This window comes from Elephas maximus, chromosome 21 (assembly GCF_024166365.1).
Source record: "Elephas maximus indicus isolate mEleMax1 chromosome 21, mEleMax1 primary haplotype, whole genome shotgun sequence".
NCBI lineage: Eukaryota > Metazoa > Chordata > Mammalia > Proboscidea > Elephantidae > Elephas > Elephas maximus.
Window position 1 is genome coordinate 53,444,631 of NC_064839.1, and position 23,479 is coordinate 53,468,109.

Genomic DNA, 23,479 nt, shown 5'->3' on the forward strand with positions numbered 1-23,479 from the left:
TGGGTGCTGGGTGTCTTCTACATGTCTAAGGTGTCTTGTACCAGAATTGCCTATTCTCCATGGGGGCACATAGAGTCGGATGCCAGGATCTGGGTGCTGGGTGTCTTCTGAATGTCTGGGGTATCCGGAACCAGGGTTGCTCATTCCCCATAGGGTCACATAGAGTTGGATGCTCTTGTGGAGTGTTTGCTTCCATCTGGGAGTCAGGCCTTGACTTCAGTCTGCTCTCTGTTAGTGGCTTGTTCATTAGCAGCCACGTCTGTAGCTCCTTGGGCATAAGAAGAAACAGTGCATTTTTCTCATCAACTTGTTCCTCTCCTGATTTAGGAGGAGTTTTGTTCACCTACAAGGATGGCTTCCAGGGTGGGCGCAGGCAGGCAGAGCCGGAGCCTCCCGGCGCCATCTGCTCCAGGATTTTGTCTTTCTTAGGCATCTGGGTTTGGAGTTTATTGCGTTAGGTCACTCCCATGTCTTTGGTGCAGTTGGCTATTTTGGGGGTTGGTTTTATATTCTGCTCATTAGATATTGGAAGAGCTTTTAGTGCTAATTTATTCAGTCATCTTGCTGTGAGACTGCTGAGTGATGTGGTGGCCCGGTTCTGTGTGTGACACCTCCCAGCTGGCTCCAGGCCTGCTGTTCCCAACTGTCAGGCTTTGGTCTTCCATGCAGAGAGTGTATTATAGATGGATAGCCGGTCACCTCATTGTTGGGACGTGTCTCCCAAATCTGTGTGAACATGTGTGCTGAGAAGAGGGGCTGATCCCCGACTTGGGATACTGCCAGCTCTCCTGATGCTTACCACATCACCGTTCTCTGCTTCTCCAGGTTGCTGGTCTGTGTGTCATACTTTGGGGGGAGGAAAGAGTTGCATCTGGCCCTTTGCAGCGATTCATGCATCTGTTGTGGTCCCAAGTCCAGTTGGTCTGTGCATTGTGCTTCGGGAGAGGAAAGTGTTGCGTTTGGCCCTTTGCGGTATCCATGCATCTGTGGTGCCCCCAAGCCCGGTGGGTTTGTGATGTGTTTGCCCTGCCCTATCCTGCTCTGAGGTTGCTGTTGAAGGCGGTTTGTGTGTTATCTAAGAAACCACAGCCATAGATGGCTGCTCTTTACTGGGACCCCAGTTAAAGTTGTGCCCAGTGGGAAACTCTGTGGTTTCCTGAGGTCAGGGAAGACTTCGCAGAAGTGCCTTCTGAGATGAATGCTCAGAGCCTTCGGGGAGGCACCTCCAGCTACTTTCCCAGGATGGGCACTGGCCAGACTGTGCGCAGCCTCCCTGGGACTCAGCCTGTCCCCTTTCTTGCCTTCCGTCTCTTGTTTTTTTGCCATTGACTCAAGGACTAGCATACGAGTTAAAGTAGCAAGTCCACTGGATGGTCTTCTTTATGTGTTACTTTCTGTTGGCGTGCTCAGGAGGGGCTTCATAGGAACTGTAGCCAGGTAGCAGTCGGATGCTGCTCCTGTGAACTTATGGATTTGTTTGCAAGCCCTCCCCGCCACCGTGGGAGCAAAGCGCCACAGAATGACTGGTTTCAATACTCAGTGATCATCTCATGGCGCTGCTGGTTGGGAGTCTGGGTGAAACATGGCTGGGCCGTTGCTCAGGGTCTCACCAGGCTGCATTCCCTCCTGGCGCATGGGGTCCGTGTCCAAGCTCCATGGTTGTTGGCAGGGTTCAGCTCCTTGTGGTTGTAGGACTGAGATCTTGCTTTCTTGCTGGCCATCGGCTGGAGCTGCTCACAGGCCCTAGAGCCCCCCACAGTTCCCTGCTGCATGGCCTCTGCCCGCATGGCAGCTCATTCCTCAAAGTGAGCAGGAGAAGCTCTTGTTGCAGTTGTAAAGACGGCACCTGATGTGTCGTAGTCACAGAGGTGACTGTCCCTTCACCTTTGCCACATGCCATCACCTCACCATGTTCATAGTCCTGCATCACTCAGGGAGGGGATTGTACAGGGCAGAACATCAGGGTGGAATCTCAGGGCCATCTCCCAGTCCTGCCTGCTCCTCTCTGGAGAAGGGCTCCTGGAGCCCTGAGTGCTCACTGGCGCCCCCGGAGCGTGGGCGCCTGCTATGACTCCCCTCAGGGCAGGGCGCCTGTGCTGGGCATGTAGGCCCGCATGCACGCTGCTCACATGTCTCTCATTGGGTCGCTGTGCCTTGCTGTTCATCACCTAGCCCGGAGTATTTCTGAATGCATTTCACAGAAAGAGGTCACATTTGCTCACATAGTGCCTGTAAAGCTTTTGAAAACCTGAATATTCTTTTGTACAATTTGTGGTTGACACCATGAATTGCACTAGTTGAAAAAGGTATAATTTCTGGCACATTTTAAGATTGACATCTAAAAATGTAACTGTTTTATTATCTTTTAAATATTTGTAACAGACTCTAAATTCAACCCTCCATTTCAAGAAACCCATGAGCAGGCTACTGACAGTCATGTTTTATATCATCCCATTTAATTTTTCACTTCTGTCTCCACGTCACTGCTCTCACAGAACGGTGTCCTGTTAACTAGCCTTTCATACTCCTTTGGGATAAAAATTTATTCCCTGTGATCATAAGGCCCTAAGAGTTAAGAACACTTCTGGATTGAGTTCTCATTACAATTATTAGTAGTCCACAATCCTCAAAACCGCATAAACATTTGCACTGACTAATAATAAACAGTCAAATGCATCACGATGGTATCTCGTGCAGAGGTGGGTGGGGTTGACTTTTCTAGTTCCTGGGTGCACGGACAATGGTGACATTTGCCTCAGCGGAAACAGGGTTCAGCCTCAACTGTCTTTCTGGTTCTGATTTTTACTTGGTTCACACAAACAAATGTCTGGGAAAGGAAAAAGTTCTATTATAGCAGTGTTCCCCAGCTCTTCGAGATGCGTGCCAAAAATCTTAGCGATCTAGCCTCAAAAATTATTTTAATGATCTGTGAGCTGAAAATTCAACTAGGCTTTCCTTCAGTTTTGTTGACAGCAAAGAATTGTAAACCAGCTCACTTCCCAAGGAGATTTCAGTCAACAGTTGAGGCATGTGCTCTTTCATGCCCACTCTAGTGTCTCACACTGACCCCTGGTTTGCTCCCAGGGTCTTTAACATCCTCGTCAGGGCACCTAGGCATCAGTATGGATGGGTGAGAGAGAGTTTTTTTTGAAGCAGGGAAAAGGGCTTTGTGAACGGGAGCACCTTGACCAGACGTACTCTCCCCAGGGAATTGCTTTTAGGAAATAGTACATTCTGGAAGGCGAGGACGTGAAAATAAAGTTGCTGAGAGAGACCCATTTCCACAGTGCCCTCTGGGGCTTCTGTAGGGCACATTTCCTCCAGTTTGAAGCTGGCTGCCTCAGAGCATTATTTCCTTGGTCTTCAGGGAAAAAGAGTCTCGTCAGTCAAACAACTTGGCTGAATGGTAGCGTGAATAATTTTTAACCTATTTATTTCCTATAGGACTTCTCGGACCTCTAATGCTTAAAGTCCATTGTCAGTTTCCATTAGGGAATGACTGTCTACTCGGCATTATTGTCCTTACTTAGTAGCTCATGGAGCCTGAGAGCGAGAGAGCGTGTGCGTATACATGTGTAGGGTCTCGGAGACACCAGGATTTGGAGGGTTACTTTAGATGCCGCCCGAGAACAACTGGAACGGTGGGAAATAAATTATGCCTTTGCCAGAAGTACACCTGATTATTTCTTTACTGTAGAAGAACACACCGTGGTCCTGAGACTTGTTTTGGGTATGAAACGGTGCTGGTTTTGCTCCCAATCTGGGGTGTGGGTGGTTGATGGTAGTGTGGCGTGACATTGGACTAGATTCCACGTGTGCTTCTGGGGACATGAAATCATCTCATTTAAAAGCAGTGTCCCCCTGACCTCAAGTTAACTTTTGGAGGGTAAAATCTAACTGCAGTATTTTCTTCTTGGTTAATATTGGTCTGCATCTCAAGTGGTATGGTTCTTTCCCTCCCCAACATCTTACAACAAAGTTTAAGGTGCTAAGGGTTAAAAAATTAATGATTGAAATCTGTAAATGCCAGTGTGCTTTGGGATTAAGCTGTGTCAGTTGTTGTGTGTTTATCCGGGTTCCTGTTCCCTCAAGGAGGCTGCTTATTAAGAGTTTTGACGGTTCCTGGCTTAGGGCTCAATCCACTTGTATAATCGTGCTTCAGAGCAAAACCTGAGGCCCTCTGGGTGTACTGAGTGCACTTTCCCAGTGGAGTCTCAAGGCAGTCAGTGTCATGTTCTTCTACCAGCGGTCCCTAGTAGGTGTTTGCCCTTTCTTTGCAGAGCACCGACATTGTGGAAGGATAGTGACAAGCAGAGCAATTATAAAAGTCTAAACTTGGTTGGGGTGGGATGAGTAAAAATATGATGCAAACATACGACTTCAGAAACCCTAACTGTGCACAGTAACAGCTTGTGGTCACTGAATCTACCCCTACAGTATGTGAAAATTCCTAGTTCAACTTTCCCCTGCTATCTAGTCATCAACAGTCGGGGAAGTTAAACTGTCAGAATCCCATGTCTAGTTTATTTCCACAGAGTATGATGGGGTCACCGCCTGCGTCAGCACAGGCCACTGGGAGTTGATTGTACTGAATTACTCTTGTGTACCCTTGCAATGAACATTGTTGTGTTAAGGTCTTCTTTTTCTTTGTGATTCTTTTGTTCCATAGCGTCGTCCCCCAGACTACAGTAATACTCAACAATGATCGGCAGAACGCCATTGTAGCCAAGATGGACGACCCCTTGAGCAACAGGGCACCGGATTCCCTGGAAAATATCATTAGCAAGTCAGTAGCCACAACACCAACCCCACCTTCCACTGCCACTGCCACTATGATGAGTCCCGCAGGAATAAGTGAGCGAGCCCATGCCAAGGCCTGGGCGGAGCTCACTGCTCCTTTCTGTGAGCCATGCCTGCGCGAAGGGGATGCACGCATGTTACCTGGAGGGTGGCTATGCCGCTTCCAGGGCTCGTGTCCTGGTTACTAGGCAGACCAAGTGCGAGACGTGAAGGGAGACATGACGTTTTTGAACTGTTGTGTCTAATGTTCAGATGTGTCACAGAGAAGTCACTTTGCATTTTCAAAAGAGTAAGGTGAAACTGCTTCTCCTTTCATCTTGCCCTTTGGTTACTTAAATCTCTCTGTACAGCATCTTGTCTGGTACACAGACAGCCTCCTTCAGTTTGCTAAGTGACAGGCGTTTTGAGTTGGTGACTTTTTTTCTTAAGACATTTTGAGGGCATGCTTGATGGGAAGTAGGAGTAAGCAGAGACTCCGCCTTGTATGGAGGTGAGTGCAGAGCCGGTGGCCTGCCTCCTGGCCTGCTGAGCGCCAAGCTGGGTGACCTGCCTCCTGGCCTGCTGAGCGCCGAGCTGGGTGGCCTGCCTCCTGGCCTGCTGAGCGCCGAGCTGGGTGGCCTGCCTCCTGGTCTGCCTCCACCTCTCTTCACCGTACTCCCGAGGGGACTTTTGTGTTTTCGACTTGGTCTGTGTCCTCACAGATTTCTGTTTTGCCTTTCTCCCCCCCGATTTTTCCTGATTTCTTGATTGTCTTAGCTTACTTGTCTAGGACTCTTGAGGGACAGATGCATTGGGGTGAGGAAGACAAGATGATGGTATTCCTGGTGTGTCTGGTCCTCAGAGGTGGAGGGAGCCTGGTAGTGGAGAGGAGCACGAGTCGGACATGCTTTACGCGGGATTCGGGTGAGGGCAGCCCATCAGACGCTTAGTGTCCAGGGGCAGGTTCAGTGTGGACAGTGGTCTATGGAAGCCAGGCCTGGAAACCGCAGCTGCTGCCTTTGGTTGTGGCCATCATTTTAAACATCCTTTGACTTTGCAGACAGGGAAATTGTGCTTCTTTCCGTGTTCTCTGTTCTGCATGCCAAGTTTAGGAGTGTCAGAAGGGCCCTTAAAAAGTAAGAGGTCTCCACATAGCCCTTCCTCCTTTTGGAGAGATTTCTGGAGATGGCCACAGCCCTATTTTGCTGACAGTATTTATTGTGTGTCTCAGGAGCTGCCATGGTGGTGAGACTCCCCTGGGTTCCTTGACTAGCCTGAGTCCACCTCAGGGTTTTTGGTCAGTGGGGTAATCTGGAGGAGGGCTGTCGTTTCCAGAATGCCTAACGCTGTGCATTGAACTGGTTTGGTGTAATTCTCCAGGCATACTTCCCCTTCATTTGGTCCTTCCCTGGACTTAGCCCGAAAACATTAGTCTTAACCCAGATGTCACTGTTGGCAGCATGGCCTCTGAGATCAGAAGAGGCACATTCTGGGCCTTGAGTCACAGTGAGTTATAATTTTACTTCTTCTGTGAAATGGACATTCTCTAAAAACTTTGAAGTTTTATGCAGTTTCTTCCAACCCCAGACTATTTTCTGCTATGAAATTGCTGTTGATCTTGAGAGAGTGCGTGTGGGCAGGCTGTGTGGCCCAGTGGTCCCGGCCGGGGTGGACTGTGCTGAGGAGAGGAGAGGAGGCGTCCAGGGGGTACACGGTTGGGCTCCTGTAGTCTGGCCGCTCTCACCATGCAGGGCTGGCATTCTGTTTCCCTTCCAGTGCTGTGCCTGGGCGTCGGCAGAACACCATTGTGGTCAAGGTACCCGGTCAAGAGGATAGCCACAACGAAGATGGGGAGAGCGGCTCTGAGGCCAGCGACTCCGTGTCCAACTGTGGGCAGTCAGGAAGTCAGAACATCGGCAACAACGTCACCCTGATTACCCTGAACTCCGAAGGTGAGTCTCACAAAGCCTTTCCTTTCCTTTGTCACAAAGGTACAGAAAAATAAACCAAAATCAAACCCACTGCCATCGAGTCGATTCTGACTCATAGCAACACTGTGGGACAGAGTAGAGCTGCACCATGGAGTTTCCAAGGAGTGCCTGGCAGATTCGAACTGCCGACCTCTTGGTTAGCAGTTGTAGCACTTAACCACTACGCCACCAGGGTTTCCACAGGAAAATAAGTATGTGTTTATTGTTTTAAAAAGTGATATGACAACGATGACCAAGAACCAAACCAAACCCATTGTCGCCGAGTCAATTCTGACTCATAGTGACTCTATAGGGTAGGGTAGAACTGCCCTGTAGAGTTTCCAAGGAGCACCTGGTGGGTTTGAACTGCCAGTCTTTTGGTTAGCAGCCGTAACGCTTAGCCACTACGCCACCGGGGATTCCCACAGTGATGAAGAAAGTGGAAATCACGTGAATTCCACTGTCCGGAAATTTCTGTCAGCCTTCTGGGCTTTTTCTGTGTCTGTTAGTGTTTATGATTTTATAACCTACTTATTTCCAATAAAGTCATTGCTGTCTGGTTGATTCCAGCACATAGTGACCCTGTAGGACAGAGTAGAACTGCCCCACAGGGTTTCCAAGGCTGTAACTTTTACGGGAGCAGGCTGCCACATCTTTCTCCCACTGAGCCACTGATGGGTTCCAGTTTCCGTCCTTCTGGTTCATAGCTGGGCATTTTAACCACCGCGCCACCAGGGCTCCTTTTTCCCCCAGTAGGTAGTGAAAATCCACGTTAGTGAATGCAGAATTTGTGATCTTTGGTGATCAGTTTTTACTGAATTAATCTAGTTCTGAATGCTTTCTACTGATGGGCATTGTAACTTTTCACTTTTGTAACTGCCTGTCTCTGAAGCCAGGTCGTCTTACCTCTGGCGAGTGTCAACATGGACTGGCAGAGGTGAATTGCAGGGCTGGAATGAAAATCACATTAACAACAGTCGCAGAGAAAAATAGCTGCTGCTCCCTTTTCCCGTGGATTTTGATTGTATAGCCACATACGTCAGGCTACTCACGTTTAAACTTCTCCAGCTAAGAAACAAAAAACTTCAGGCTCTGGGGGAGTCAGGGGTTATCATAGAAACCAGAATTTTTACTCTTTTTATTTACGTTTCTTAATGTAATATGATTACTGTGAAATATATTTTAGTTGAGGAAACAACAGACTGACATTAAAATGAACTTTCAAAAAGGGATAAAATCTGGAGGGAGCTTACTCAGGACTCCCTAAGAAAAAAATCACTTTGTTTTTATCTGAGTCTGTGTTCTTCAAATACAAGATGATGGTCTTTGGGCAAATTGTTCTTACTTAGCAAAGGGTCTGAGCAAAGTCTTGTAATCACTTTTAAAATGAATTGTTTCCATCAAATTTGACTTTGAAGTGTAACGCAGGTTGTTAAGATTGGGGCAAATTAGAAAAAAATGGTAGTTTTGAGGAGAAAGAAGCCATAACTCAGGAGCAGTCCGTTTTATCATTCCATTAGGAGAAAACATGTTGTAACCAATCTGTTTCACTGACTTCTGTCCTTGGGAATGTACGTCCCCGCAGAGTTTCAGTGTTAGGAAGTATCTGCTGAGGTGCTTTATCTGAAGCCATGGTTTGGTGAAGATTATAGAGACAGATGGAGTCATCTGTAAGTGATTGCTATATATGTAAATGTTGGAAAAATAACTAATCCATTAACGTCTGATAGCAGATTTGCTATCGACCTGCACCGGCATCATCTGGTAAGTGTTCCCGTGAGATGGATGAGGCTGTGGGAATCAGACGAGCCGTCTTCCCTGCCCAGGTCCTCCCCTCACTGGAAACCACAGGCCCAGCTGCAGAGAAGCCCAAGTAAGCCAGTTTATATTAGAGACCATGTCATTAACATGAGAAGTGCTAAAGGGTAGAGGCCTGTCTTTTCATTTAGTCAGTTTTGTTCCTGATAAGAGCCAAGGGTTGCAAGCTCACAGCTTGTTCTTATCTTCTTCTTATCTTCAGTTACGTGCCTGAAGTTCTTGAGAGCCATGGGTTTCAAAATGGCTATTTCTTAAGAATCCCAGACGATTTGCGTAAGTTGTCATGGCACCTTAGATCAAATCAAGAGTCACTTTGCTCTCCAGGGGAGGTACCATATTTTTGTATCCTAGCTTTTTGCTTAGGCATTTCTGTTTGCCTTGGCATAAACTCTGTTTGAAGGTGACAACCGTCATTCATTCAGAGCAGTGCACAGGATACCTGTTTCTCAGTTCTTCGGTTCAATTGACTGGTTAGGTGTTGGTATTCAGGTGTTTGTTAAGTATAGAAAATATGTTGTTAGGTGCTGTCAAGTTAGTTTTAACTCATGATGACCCCACGTGACAGAGTGGAACTGCCCCATACAGTTTTCCAGGCTGTGATCTTTACAGGAGCAGATTGCCAGGTTGTTCCTGTTTGGAGCAGCTGGTGGGTTCAAACCACCGACCTTTAGGTTAGCAGGTGAGCACTTAACTGTTGTGTCACCAGGGCTCCCCACTGAAACTTTGTGGGATGTGGTTATTCCCAGGTTAAGCTGGACACCTGAGCTAGAGAAACAGGTGAGGGAGAATGGATCAAGGATGGGATCATTTAGTTAATTAAAGCATTTAGTCAGATTAATTAGGGGTTAAAATTCCTACCGTGTATAGCTTTCATAATTCTTACAAAACTTGACTGACAGTACATACAAAATGCTGTATACTTCATTTCAGTGAGGGAAGCATTGAACTTCAAGTGTAATTGAAATATTGTTAGGAATTGGCCTTCTGAATGCTCCAGAGCCCCGTGTTCTGTGTGGTAAATAGCTACGCGGGGCAATGAAAGATGGGAGAAGCAGTTCATTGTGGGAGATTGCCAGCCCTAGGAATGGAGAGCTGTGTGTGTTTTACAGGGATGTTGATAACGCAGTGTGTTCTGAAATAGGATTAGTGAGCATTGCAGTGTGTTCACAAAAAAATCAGCCTTACTTATGTAAAGCAAGTCCTGCTGGAAAAAACTTCTTGAAAATTTGTGTACATAGTTTATTTCACATAAAGCTTATTTTACATATGTTTTTTATGAGTGTGGTAACATCAGTACCTATCATTCATGGCAGTCATAAATTGGCTGCTAAGAAGACTAGGGTTATAGACAGGATGGGGACCAAAATAAAGCCAAATTAATGAAGAGAAAATAGTATAAGAAAATAGAAGTGGATTCTTGAACATGATGACGTAGTGATGTTGTTGGTCTTGCATCAGAAAGAGTGGTCATGAAAGGGTGTTCTAGAACACTGACTGTGAGGGGGACATCATCTTGACATCTCCTGTTTATTTACAGAATGGGCAGCATGTGACACTAATTAGGGACACCGCATCTGTTCTCAGCTGTTCACTCTCCTTCATGCCAAAAACTGAGATATTTTTGGACACGCTCTTTAATCAGAATTGAGGCTCATGGCGTAAAGCAGCCCAGGAAGTCAGATGTGGCCCTTCCACAAAAAGAGGCTCTTGTGGTTCTTGCTGTGCACCAAGGTCAGAACACTTGACCATGGGACATATGCTCTGGGCCTGGCTCACACTCTTGCCCTCTAATCAGTCGGGAGGTCATGTGAATTCTGGGGAAGAACTCCTGGCTCTGAACCAAAGACTGTTTACTTTTTACCTTCTCCTGTGTCATTCTCCTGTGTGGAACTCACTCTGTTGAGTTGCCAATTTAGAAACTCATGTTATCACTCTGTTTCATAGCTTACCCACTGCCATCAAGTTGACTCCAACTCATGGTGACCCCATGTGTTACAGAGTAGGACTGCTCCATAGGGTTGTCATGGCTGTGAGCTTTATAGAAGCAGACCACCAGGCCTTTGTTCTGCGGTACTGCTGGGTGGGTTTGAACCACCAACCTTTAGGTTAGCAGTCGAGTGCAGACTGCACCACCTCGGGACCTCTTTTATAGCTTAAAGATATCAAATTTATGCAAATAAGTGTGGTTGTTGGGGCTACAGGCACAATGTTAACTATAAAGACAGAAGGGCGGACACCCGTTCTTAGGTTAGAGCTTAGTGTGGAGTAGAGTGGCCCTGGACATGTTTGAGCCCTGATATCCCCTTCTGTGGATTCCACGTGGATGTATTCTGTATCACCGTTTGTTGTGGGAATCAGTTATCTCATTTCATGCAGCGTGTTGCTTGTGAAATCCATAAACAGCTTGGACATCTTTACATAAGCAAGATGAAAATTAATTTTTGGTATGGATGGACAATAGAACCCTCTACTAGCTCATGATCTTGAATCTGTTCTCTGAAAACTTTCCAGGCAGTGGTTGAGGTCTGAGCCTGAGGACTTCATCAACGTGAAGCTGGTCGTGTTGTGGAATTGACACTGTGTTCCTAGTCTGTGAACAGCCGTGGTACAAGTGGTGAATCATCAAGTTTTCTTTCTTTTGGTTTGCTCCTTGTCTGTTGGGTAGAGACTGCAATGTCTCGTTAGTTGTCTCTCTTGGTGGCTGCACAGTGCTGAATATGGAGAATTTTGGTGGGAAGCTAGCAAATAACGGCCAGCTCTCTGCTTGAGGGGTAAGAGAGCACACAGTCGAAACCCACAGTGTGTCCACGTGGCATGCAGTCGGGAGTTGTAACCTGGACTCTGAGATGCTTAGTGTGGCTGTCAGGGTGGGATGCTCTAGGCAGAAACCACACTGTTCTTGGGAAGGACTTTGTGGGAGTGAGGTGGCATGGTTGTGGCTGGTAGCCCTCCCAATGGCCTGACTTGGTTCCTGCCAAGACCCTTGGTGTGTGCAGGCCTCACCAGGTTTGCAGACTTCACTGGGTGTGCACGGGCCTCACTGAGTGTACAGACCTCACTGGCGGTATAGATCCTTACTGGGTGTGTGCAGGCCTTACCACGTGTGCAGGCCTCACCGGGGGTGCAGACCCTCACTGGGTGTGCTCAGGCTTCACTGGGTGTGCAGACCCTCACTGGGCATGCATCGTCCTCACCAGGTATGCAGGCCTCTCCTGGCGTGTACAGAACATCATCACATGTGAGCAGGCCTCGCCAGGTGTGCAGGCCTCGCCAGGTGTGCAGGCCTCGCTGGGTGTGCAAGCCTCACTGGCAGACTCCGGCTCAGTACTGGCGCGTGAGTAGTGACAGTGCACTGCATGGAGTCCACTGATCACCCAGACTTCCTCAGGAGAGAGCCTTTGAGTTGCTATACCATGTGCAGCATGTCTGGCACATCACAGATGCCGAATGAAGGTTGTCTTGTGTCACTGGTGTTGAGCTGATGCCGAGCCTAGCCCGGGACATTCCGTGGGTTGGCGCCAGTCCTAGCCAGGGACGTTCCATGAGTCGGCACTGGGCCTAGCCTGGGACGTTCCGTGGGTCGGTGCTGAGCCTAGCACTGGGCAGTCAGTGGGGTTGGTGCCAAGCTTAGACTGGAGCGGTCAGTGAGTCAGTGGGTTGTGCCAAGCCTATCCTGGGCCAGTCGGTGGGTTGGTGTCAAGCCTAGCCTGGGAAGGGAGGTGCACTGTACTGACCTGGGGGAGTTTTGGGTTTTTTTTGGTTGTTTCTTCATTTTTTTTCTCATGCTAATGGAAGAGGCAGCATAGAATCAGGTGGCTCTTCTTCATTTAAACTTTACAACAAAGAAGCTTGGTCATCCTTTTCATCTCAGTGCTTTTTCTTACTCCTCTCATTTTTCTGATTTTAAAATAGAATCTCAAGGCAAATATTTGTATTCTGAACTGTTTCAGTGGTAAGAAAATTCAGATTACTTCTTGAGGTTTTTTGTTTTAATGGGGTTTTTCAGAAGTGCCAGTTAACTTCATTGAAGATACCAGTGATTGGAACAGAAAACAAGTTCACTTTTCTTGTAACCCAATTTGTAATTTTTAAGTAAAGCTACTAAAATCATTCTACTGCTTCAGATGCCAAAACTGGACCAGGCTGTTTTAGTAAAATACATATGTTCTTTCTGAATTGTTTCTCAGATATTTATGTGGGCTGGTGCTCCATGTTGTTTTCCTTCAGTTGTCAGAGTGAGGCGTTGGTGTGTGGCCCAGGACGCAGAGTGTGTGTGGAGTCCAAGCTGAGACCTGTATTGCAGACAAGGAAGATGAGTTAGGGCCAAGCACGTTCAGGGGAGGTCAGATCTGAGTAAGCAGGCTGCGGCCAGTCCCTCCTCTGATGAAAAACGGCCTCTTCGCAGCTCCTTGGCAGTCCTCTTTGCTGGCCAGAGAGCTTGGAGGGTGCTGCTCTGTTCCCTGATGGTCTCATGAGTAATACAAGTGAAACCCAGTCCTCTCCTTCCACTGGGATGGTTTGCCCCTATTTCCATGATAGTTACTGTCCCTGCTGTGCTTGGTCATGGAGTTTCTACACACCGGTGTCTTGCTCACCCGGCCTGGCCTTCTTGGTGACCACACACCTGCGACCACAGTGCAGGAGGTGAGGTTAGGAGTCTGATGCCCACAATGACCATGGTGGAGGTATGAGTCATGCACAGAGTAACACATGCTGTGTTGTTCTAGTCTGTTCTTGGGAAGTCAGGACTCGAGGAAAGCAGAAGAGACAGGAGTGGCATGTGGCCTTTACAGAAAGTTTGTATTAAACTTCTGGTTAATTCCTTCTTATAGACACTGCATAATTGAGGGGGGAAAAAAAAAGAACTTAAATTAACAACAATTCTCCATGGTCTGACTGCAAATTCCAGGTTGGGATTTTTAATCATCTTTGCCTTTTTCCTGGTAGACAGTTTTGGACTTACAGAAAGTTTAATAACCCAGTAAACTGTATCAGGAAGCGTGTATACCCGATGCTTTTTACTTTAGACAAAGAGTGTGTCTTTGAGGGTCAGCAGCTTTCTAGGAAGAGGCTGTAGAAGTGCTCAAATCACCTGTTGACAGCAGGCAGGAGTAGTAGTGGCTGGAAGCACTTGCTTCATGCTCAGCTCTGCCCTCAGCTTGCCCTGTGACAGATATGGAATCTCTGCAGAGGCCTCGTTTCCTTCTCCTTGAAATGGACCACAGTGCCAGTTTCTTGGCTAACTGCAGATTAATGAAGGAAGGCCTGCCTTTCCTAAAGTGCTCAGAGAGGAGATATGGGTTTGGGAACCTGCCTGCTCAAATGGGCCCACATGGGGCTATGACCCTGGGCAAGTTGTGTAATGCCCTCTGCCTAGGCTGTCCCTCACTTAGACTCTCAGAGCCCTGCAGGCACTGTCAGGAGCTCCACAGGCACTGGTGTGCACGCAGCCCAGGACACAGAACTGCAGTGAACTTTAGCCTTCCAGATTTCTTCGAGAAAGACCAGACCAGAACTGTTTATGCCATGAAATAGGAACCTGACCCTGCTAGGACCTGCTTTTGAGGCACTTTATAGCTTGACTAGTTAAAAAAAAAAAAAAAAAAAAGTTCTCCGGAATACATAGTTCACTAAGAACGGAAGGTTTTATTGACAGTGATGCTCACAGTTTATGACGCGCATTATGAAGTCTGTGCGTTTGTGCAGCCGCACAGGGTTGCTGTTACGTTTTTGCGGTTTTCATCTGAGTGTTAACAACAGCCCTCTGAGCGTTGCAGCAGAGTTTTGCACCTCAGGATTGTCAAGAAGCTTTTCTGTTCCGTTGTTCACAAGCTATAAATGGCAGGCCTGAGAATCAAACTCCTTTCTTGAACTATGCTATGCTACATTTATGCATCGAGAATCTCAGCAAATGGAGAAAAGAGGCTCAAGCAGTTGAGTTTCTTAACTCATGTCTCACTACCCATTGTAGAGTAATATCGAATTCACCAATTACAGGCTATTAGCTCAGCTTGCAGATTGGTTCTAATCAAATTCTTAAAGACACGGGAATTCAATTTAAAAAATTAGTCGTTGCAGGCTCTAAACTCTGTTACAGTGGCTTCTGTGATGGGAAGGCAGCTGAACTTCTGAGCAGCCCAGGGCTTGAGGAACGCCTGGTGTTTTGTGGCCGATTCCCTGCCCAGCCGGCTCCCTGCGGGTTTGTGGGGCGCGTAGACCATAGCCACGGAGTGCTGGGGAAGCTGAGATAGGCTTAGCGAGGGAAGTGTTTTTTCCTGTTTGGAGGAGGCAGGCTATGTCTTGAGGAGGATGCTAGTTTCTTGGAAGTAATAAAAATAAACCAAACTGGTTACCATCAAGTCAGTTCTGATTCATGGCGACCCTGTGTGTTAGAGTACAGCTGCTCCATATGGGTTTTTTTTGGCTGTAATCTTTATGGAAGCAGATCTCCAGGCCTTCCTTCTGTGGTGCCACTGAGTGAGTTTGAACCGTCAACCTTTAGCTTAGTGGTTGGGTGCAAACCATTTGCACCATTCAGGGACCTCAGTGACTTACAGAGAAGGGAAATTTCCACAACAAACTGACCCTTCCCTGCCCTCGCTTCCAAAAAAAAAAGATCCCAGTGGAGCTGCTCTCACCCTCTCACCGTGAGGTTCACAGTGAGGTGGCAGCAGCTTGCGCACGTCAGCCCCTTGGCTGAATGGCTGTTCTGCTGACATTCCAGGCGCGGCATCTCAGTGACACTCTGACTGGCTTTTGACTCCCTGCCTGAAAAATAACACAGAACTCTGTGCAGTGTTTATATTACTTTAAAGTATTGTCTAAACAGAGAAGACTCGGTTCAGCAGAAGCCAGTGTCACTCGTTATTCATGAAGGGATGAGGCCGTCTTTGGAAGGTTGGAGAGTTAAAGCCCACCACTGCTTCCATTTTCCCAGTTGCTGTGTCGAGAATGTTCTGGGGACCCAGGGGCAGCCACGCACCCTGCCCGTCTGATGCCCGAGATGCAGCTGCCGCCTTCTGGCCACTCACGTGGTGCGTCATGCTTGCGACCTCAAATGCCTGAGCCCAAAGGTGCTGGTGGTCACCAGGTTGGGCCATGTTTGCAGTTAGTGCCAGTGCCTGAGAACTCTGGAAGCCTAAGGACAGCTAGCCCCGTCAGGCTACCTAGTGATCATCTTCTGCACAGCCCACAGCGGCTGCCTGTGTCTTCCATGACCCTCCTCCATCTGTCTCTGCCCTGCATGGAGTCACTGGGGGCTCCCATGCACTCAGCCCTGCACGACCCTCCACCCTCACGTGCCCCTCTGCACTCTTTACTCCAGCCACACTGGCTCCTTTTCATTCCCAAGGTGCTCTGCTCCTTCTTGGCCTCAGCCTGTGCGCAGCTTCCCTTCTGGAATGTTCTCTGGGATTCTTCCCTCAGCTATCTGCTCCCCCTCCTTTGCTTCAGGTCCCCTCATGCTTGGGGCTGCTGGCCCCATCTGCAGCAGGCCCGCTGGTCACTTTCTAGGCCAGCACACACCCCTTGCTTCAGGGCCTCCCTTTTGTAACCACTGTGTGTCTGCGTCCTTAGCTAGCCAGCTCCCTGAACTGCACAAGCTGTTGGGGTTTCCCTCGTGCTCCAGGCTTGTTGGCAAGGCCAGGCCATGCTCGCTGCCCACTGGAGGGACCTCCTCTTTGCACGCAAGCCAGAATGTAAACATGAGAACGTTTCAAAAGAAATCTCACGAAGAATATCAAAGCCGCTGGTCTGTGACACACTTTCATCACCTGAGCCTGGAAAAGCATGAGCAGACTCAGGCTCCTTAGCTCCCTGGTGACCATCCTGCCCCGGCCTTCAGATCGGCCCCTGTGTGGAGTATTTGCAGGAGGGTGGGGGTGGGGAAATGCCTCTTGCACCCTAACCTGGTTCAGTTTGGGGTTAAAGGAAATTGTGTGGAAGGTGCTGGATCTCCTTGCTGAGTTGTATGTTCCTAAGGCTTGTGATTACATATGGGGGAAGGGGGCGGGTATCTGCCCTTTCACGTGCAGTACTTACGCTGTTCTTAAAACCACCCCGAGAGCTGTCACAGAAGCGTGAGAGGAGCCAGATGATGGGAGAGCCACAGAGGGCAGGTCTTCCTCTGGCCTGTGTCTGGCACGGCACCAGGTTGCCATCATCTTTGGAAAGAAATCCACAGTTCTCTAACCCTGGTGGCATAGTGGTTAAGAGTTTGACTGCTAACCAAAAGATTGGCAGTTCAAATCCACTGGCTGCTCCTTGGAAACCCTGTGGGGGTAGTTCTACTCTGTCCTATATCATCACTATGAGTTGGAATCAACTCAGTGGCAATGGGTTTGGTTTTGGTTTCTGTCTCAGAGGGAACGGGCAGTGCTGCCGGGCCATGCAAACTCCACTGCAGGTATTGAGGGGAACCTGTGTCAGCTGGCCACTGCCTCCTCCTTTCCAGAGCTCTGCCTGTCTCCCCATTTGGCTATACTTTTTTCTCCCTTCAGCACTGAGCAAACACCATGACTCGGGCCTGTCCCCTGGCTTCCCTCTGTGGCCTTACTAGAGGCAGAGGAAGTAAGTGTCCGTGGTGCCTGGCACCTTGGCATTTGCATTTTAAACTGCCCTGAGGAGGCCCCAAGTTGGGGCGGGGTGATTTGCAGTCTACAAGGCTGAGGTTGGACTTGCCTGCATGGGCAGGCTGTGCTGCCCGTCCAGGTGCTGCTCATTGCAAAGCTCTACTCCGTGTGGGAGACAGTCATCCATCATGAGTTAACACAGAAACTTCAGTTGGACAGGGAGCCAGCCAAGGCGTGGGGGTGCGTAGAAGAAAAGTCAGTTCTGCAGGAAGCAGGGGCATGTGGCCACCATAGGGACTAGTGCCGGTTTCCTGTAGTGTTTTAGAATATAAGGGTTCCTGGGGTCAGAATTGCTAGCGGAGCACATAGCCCCTGGGCATGATGTCCCAGTGATGCATGAGCCCACTGGGCGCCAAGCCCTGCTCCTCGTGTGCCAAGCCTCCCCCCACCTCCCGCAGATCTGCCTCCAGATGCAGGCTGGGGGTTTCTCAGTCTGTGTCAGCAGCCTCAGGAATCGTAATATCCCAAGCAGTGTGTTACGTAGGGTAAGGAAGGGTATGTGGGAAGGAAGGACATTTGGTGGAGCTCTGAGCAGCAGGACAAAAGAGGGTGTTCCCAATAACTCAGGTTCACTGCTGAGGTCGAGGGAGCGAAGGAGGGGGTCAAGCAGGTTTCACGGAGCAGGAAGGGTGGGGAAGGGTTTCATGGTGAGCATCACCAGGGCTGAGCAGTTTGTCTGTGACGAGCCAGCCACTGCTGCAGTGCAGGAGATGAGAACTCAGACTGTGTGTCATTTAGAATGAGTCAAGCTGGCACATGATACATGTCTTCCTCTCTGCAGTTCAGCAGTTCAAAGCCCCGAATGTGCGTGCCGCGTCCTCTCCTGCAGGACACACATGCAGTCTCAGTTGTCCAGGGGCAGGGCCAGTCAGTGCAGCATGGGCCCTGCTGGTGGCTCTGCTGGCGGCTGCCATGCACTGCAAAGTGCAAGGGAGGCATGGGCCTCCTGTGAGGTCCCTGACACCAGCCATCTGAGACAGCGCTGTGTGTGCGTCCTCCTAGCTCTGGGACAGAGCTGAGAACAAACACAACATTTTGTTCTTTTAAAGCTTTGTACCCTGCTGGGGCTGTCAAGTGAATCTGCCATTTCGAAGAGTGGCCTTCGTTTGCTGTCGCCTCTTTCAGACCCTTCAAACGACAGTGGGTAGGCATGAGTACAGCTGGGAAGCACCCCTTAGTTGGCACGGTAGTCGCACGCTGTCCCATTCAAGGGGATCGCAAGTATGTGAATCGAGCTCATGCTCTGCAGTTTGTTTCCTTTAATGGAGTTAAAAACCAGCACAAATGTTCTGTTCATCTTTCTGAAATAGATCAAAAGGCCTTGGGGCAGTTTTTTGGCAAATGATACCGTCTTTCTGTTCTTGGTCAGGTTTAAGCGGCCCCACCTTTGTTTCCTTCCTCGACAGTAGGACTGGCTCGGGCTTGTGGCAGACCTTTGGGAGCTGGGCAGGGGCAGCCCAGCCAGCCTCATGGCTTGTCTTCCTTGCCTGTGTGAGCTGAGCACTCAGGCGGCTCTGACATGTGAGCGTCCTCGGTTCACGCCCCTGACTGTGGCTGCTAGGGCTGTTGCTGTCTTTCAGAGGACTACCCCAACGGGACCTGGCTGGGCGACGAGAACAACCCCGAGATGCGGGTGCGCTGCGCCATCATCCCCTCCGACATGCTGCACATCAGCACCAACTGCCGCACCGCTGAGAAGATGGCACTCACACTGCTGGACTACCTCTTCCACCGCGAGGTGCAGGCCGTGTCCAACCTCTCAGGCCAGGGCAAGCACGGGAAGAAACAGCTCGACCCCCTCACCATCTATGGGATCCGATGTAAGTACGGGTGGGGGGCATGGTGAGGGCTGTCTCCCTGAACAGTGAAGTGCTGAGTGGGCACTGGGCCCAGATCCTGATAACTGGGAAAGGGCAGCGTTCTGGGTCCCTGTACTCGACTCTGGGCAAAGAGTGGCATTCTGGATTCCTGAATACTAATAGCTGGGAAAGGGCAGTATCACAGGTCCCCAGATACTGCTAACCAGGGAAGGGTAGCATTCTAGATCAGGGGCTTTCCTTACTGCGGCTGCCTGGTGTTCTGGGTGGGAAGGGCGCTGGGGAGGGTAGGCTAACTGGTTAGAGGTTCTTCCAGGACTTTGAGGTCCTGGGCTCCCTCGTTCTGGAGCTGCTTTCAAGGAAGCAAGGAGGAGGAGGAGAGCAGGGCCCTCCTGCCCACCGGTGGGTCCCATGGACTGGGCCCCTCCCGAACATGCAAAGTGGTACGTGGGGTGCCTGTCTTCCCTCTGTTCACGGGCAAATAGGGCTGGTGTACTGGTTAGGAGCCTAGAGACATGAGGCCTAGTTAGAGATCTGAGCCAGCAGGTGGTCTGAAAGCTCTGGCTTCAGGAAGTGATCTTCCCTATTTGCCATGGAGCTGCTGTAGGGTGCTGTGTGTATTACAAATTAGAATCGATGTAAGTCAGCCTTTTTTTCCTCCTGCATGAGTGGATTGCCCTTACTTGGAGAAAAGTGCCAACTCACCTTTGAGGCTGGGAATATGGGGGTGTGGATGCATAGAATGCTCCCTGAGGAGTGCTGGCTGCTGCTTCAGGAGAACACATGAGTTAATTTTCCCCCTTTTCAGGGTGTTATAGATTCCTTTTGTTTTTCTAGGCCAATTGCTATCAACTCAAGACTAATTCAAGAGCTAAGTTGCTGGCACTCTGTCTTCCGTTTCTGTTTTGCCTTGAACTTTGGGTTGAATTTGCGGAGGTGGTGGTTTCCATTCTTCTGTGGATTATAAACTCCGTGCCACCTCCCAAGGACTTGCGATAAGTCCTGTCCGTGATAGTCTGGTTCTGTTCTCCATGGTGCAGCTCTCATCTCTCTCTGTGAGGCTTGTTACTGGAGAGATGATTCCTGATGCTGAACCACCCCTGTCCATTATGAGGGTTCTGGGAAGGGGGAGGCTGTTAACAACCACAGCGGAGACTATATTCAGCTTGGTGGGGCTGCTAGACAGCTTGCCAGGACAGTGGTCAATAGTGGCAGCCAGGTACAATCAGGTTCTTCTAGTCTCAGAGTAGATGAGGCCGTGGTTCATATAGACTATTTGTCCTGTAGGCTGATTCTTTAATGTGTTTGCTTATTTTTATATACATGTACCTGTGTGTGTCTTGTATATATTCTTTTCTGTTGCTGACAAATTTTGTACTTCGTGTAATCTCATTAACCCCTAGAGAATTTGGAAGGCTTTTTCCTTGAGTGAGAAGGAATGTGAATGGAAGGATGGTTTCTAGAATGTTTCCATCTTTTTATTGAAGACCACGTGCAATAAGATGGTTTGATACTGAATATGATTGCTGTTTCTCATCTTGTCTCAGAGCCAGCAGTCGTGGTTGGACTTCTCTGTAACTACAGCCAGTAGTCGGACTCTCTGGAAGCTATGGCCAGTTCTCGGGCTCTCCTGTAACTACAGTCAGCAGCTAGCCAGGACTTCGTGAAACCCTCCCCAGCACCCAAAGCCATGCCTGGCTTGTCACAGTCTCTCAGTAACTAGTTACTGTAGTTACTGAGTTCATGATTCCGTGACTAAAAATCAGAAAGTAAAGAATTGCCTCTTATGTATGAAGATGAAAAAGTGCTTCTCAGCTACCTTAGGTTGTTGTTCTTTCTGATCCTATAAATCCTAGCCCTTCTTAACCCCCAATTTCTTTTTATCTAGATTAAAGAAATTTTGGTTGCCATTATATTCAGAGTCAAAGACGTCTTAAGCATATGCGCCTGGAAACATTCGAGAAGTGTCTTTCCAAAACAAAAGAAACTTTTGATATTGAATGTAGGACTTGAAAAACAAACACTTCCTTTGTTTTGATTATTTCTAGTATTTTGGGCTCAATGGGAACAGATTGGAGGGCTTGGGATGGTAATCTGACCCTCAGTAGATAGTCCAAATGCAGTGCTCTTAGTAGTCAAAACAGGATGCTTCTCAGCTTAATCTTTTTATTATTAAAATTTTGAATTTCATCCATCATTTTCCTGTTGATCAGTGAAGTTTCATGAGCCGGTTAGAGAGGGGGCCAGCCTGCTGGCTGAGCCCTTTCTTACGATTCCCACATTCCCGACTGTTAACTTCCTGTAACTGCTCAGTGCGAGAGTAGGCGCTGTGACCTGGGGTCGGGGGTGGGCCTGGTGAGATGGTGGTGTCACCTCTGACCCTGGTGCCCCTCTGTGCCCTCACTGCTGAAGAAGGGTTTCTCTGGGTGTTACTCAGTGGTTACTGAGAGCTCTTTGTGACTCACAAACATGGGTCCCATTAGGTGCTCTGCTGTGAGCGAGGTGAGTTGTAGGGAGACTGTAGGCCTGTGAGGGACTCTTGGGAATGAGGCAGGTGTGAGATGTAACCTCTGCCCTCGGGAGCCGTGCAGTCTAGCTGAGGAAAACGGTCTAGCTGAGGAGGGAGATGGAAATGCAAGCAAAGTCTTATAAGCCAGTGGCATGTTCAAGAGCCATGGGAAGATGTCTCAGGGTCCATTCTAACAGTCCTTCAATTCAACAAAGCATTTGTGATTATACTTGAGTAATACTGTGTCTGATCTTGGAAGATGATTTATTGACTAGTTAACTATATTCTCTTATAAATTTGATTTTCTGGATTATTTTCAAAGAGGAGTGGAGGAGAACTCCGTGCTGTAGGTGAGGATTTCAGCAGCAGTCATCCTTTTGTGTTGAAGTTGCTCCCACCTGAGAAGGCGGCCTTTACCTTACAGTGTGTTCCACACGAGAAGGTGGCCTTTATCTCACAATGTATTCCACATGAGAAGGTGGCCTTTACCTCACAGTGCGTCCCACCGGAGAAGGTGGCTTTTACATCACAGCATGTTCCAGACACTTCACAGTGTGTTCATATGGGGTGTGTTCTTTCAGGTCACCTCTTCTATAAATTTGGAATCACGGAATCTGACTGGTATCGAATCAAACAGAGCATTGACTCCAAGTGCCGGACAGCCTGGCGGCGGAAGCAGCGAGGCCAGAGCCTGGCTGTCAAGAGCTTCTCCCGGAGAACCCCATCCTCGTCGTCCTACAGTGCTTCAGGTACACCCTGGCAGCCAGACCTCTCTCCTGCAGCCTCCAGAGCAGTTGGCGTTGTCCTGCGCACAGTGGAATGGCATGAACAGGGCTCGAGTCCCCAGCAGGGCCTCCAACAGTGATTCAGGAAGCAGCAGGCAGAGCCTTCTTCCTGTGGGGGCAGGGGGTGGGAGGGACTAGATGTGACTGTGTGCACCTGGCCCCTCCCTGCTGTGAGGGTGGGAGCCTCAGCCCAGGCCCACTCAGGGCTGGTCAGCCCCACTCCCAGTTGGAGAACTTGTGGATCTACCTGGAGTTTTCCTAGAGAGGAAGGAATTAAGACCAGGGTCTTCACACAGAGCTCACGTTAGTTTCTAAACCAAAGGAAGGAGTTTGGTCAGGACAGTGACTGGAGTGGTACAGAACGTACTACCTTCCTGTGCCCTGTGCCTGTTATTTAGCTTCTGGGCATATTGCTGGCTATTTTTGTTTGTTTATTTGTTTTCCCTGCTGGTGACTACACGTGAAGTGGTAGGGTGAAGACTAACTTGTACTTTTTATCTATTTTTTTAGTGTAGGGCTCTGTTGAGCTTTCCTGGAAGATGATGGAAAGCTGCTTCCTTAGACTTCCTTTTTTAAGCAGACGCCATTTAGGCATCGTTGGAGTGATTTCTTTTCCCTGCTAGTAATGACAGTAGGCGTTGGTGTTGCCCTTCACCAAGAGGCTTCAGAAACATTCAGCAAGTGATGACTGGCCTTTCATAGTGATTTCAAACAGAGTTCTTGAAAGTTAAAATGAACTTCACTTTCAGGAGACAAATAAGCGGTGTAGTTGGGGGTGACTCCATGGATCTGTCCTTTGAACCCTGGCCGCTGCTGCCTGCAGTGGTTCTAGAAACGCCTCACATGTGGTGCGGGTCAAGCATTGCCTGTACCTGTGCGGTAACTACGTGTGTACCACTCCAGTTAGTAGAGAGATGCACTTATTTTCTTTGGCAAAATATGGCCTTTCTCTTTGTAATAGATGCTGTTTGACAGCTATGTGGTTCAGCGAAGGTAAGAATATTAATGAATTGGAAAGTGTTAGTGTAGGAAAATATTCCTGGTAAACATTTAGTCCCCTTTAGGAGTGGGTGGTTACGGGGGTTCTACATATGATTTATTCAAAGAAGATTTTGAACATCATCTCAAAGAAGAGAAAGCAGATTTATTTCCCTGTGTGCTTTCTTTCTTT

At 48.7% G+C, this 23,479-nt stretch overlaps 1 protein-coding gene across 10 annotated transcripts in view; it reads left to right on the forward strand.

The window, feature by feature from the left end:
- BANP (BTG3 associated nuclear protein) overlaps nt 1-23,479 on the forward strand; it is a 260,745-nt gene that overhangs the window by 30,658 nt on the left and 206,608 nt on the right. For 8 of the 10 annotated variants that reach the window (XR_007514665.1, XR_007514664.1, XR_007514666.1 and 5 more), the window contains 4 exons: nt 4,670-4,786; nt 6,556-6,731; nt 18,778-19,017; nt 22,105-22,272. Coding sequence is in view for 7 of the 10 variants with exons in the window: in XM_049864295.1 (XP_049720252.1) it covers nt 4,670-4,786; nt 6,556-6,731; nt 18,778-19,017; nt 22,105-22,272 (701 nt within the window). In the remaining 3 variants the exon portion in view is untranslated. Of the gene's footprint in view, nt 1-4,669; nt 4,787-5,484; nt 6,025-6,555; nt 6,732-18,777; nt 19,018-22,104; nt 22,273-23,479 lie in introns of those variants that run through there. The other 2 variants (XM_049864299.1, XM_049864297.1) reach the window with 2 other exon arrangements.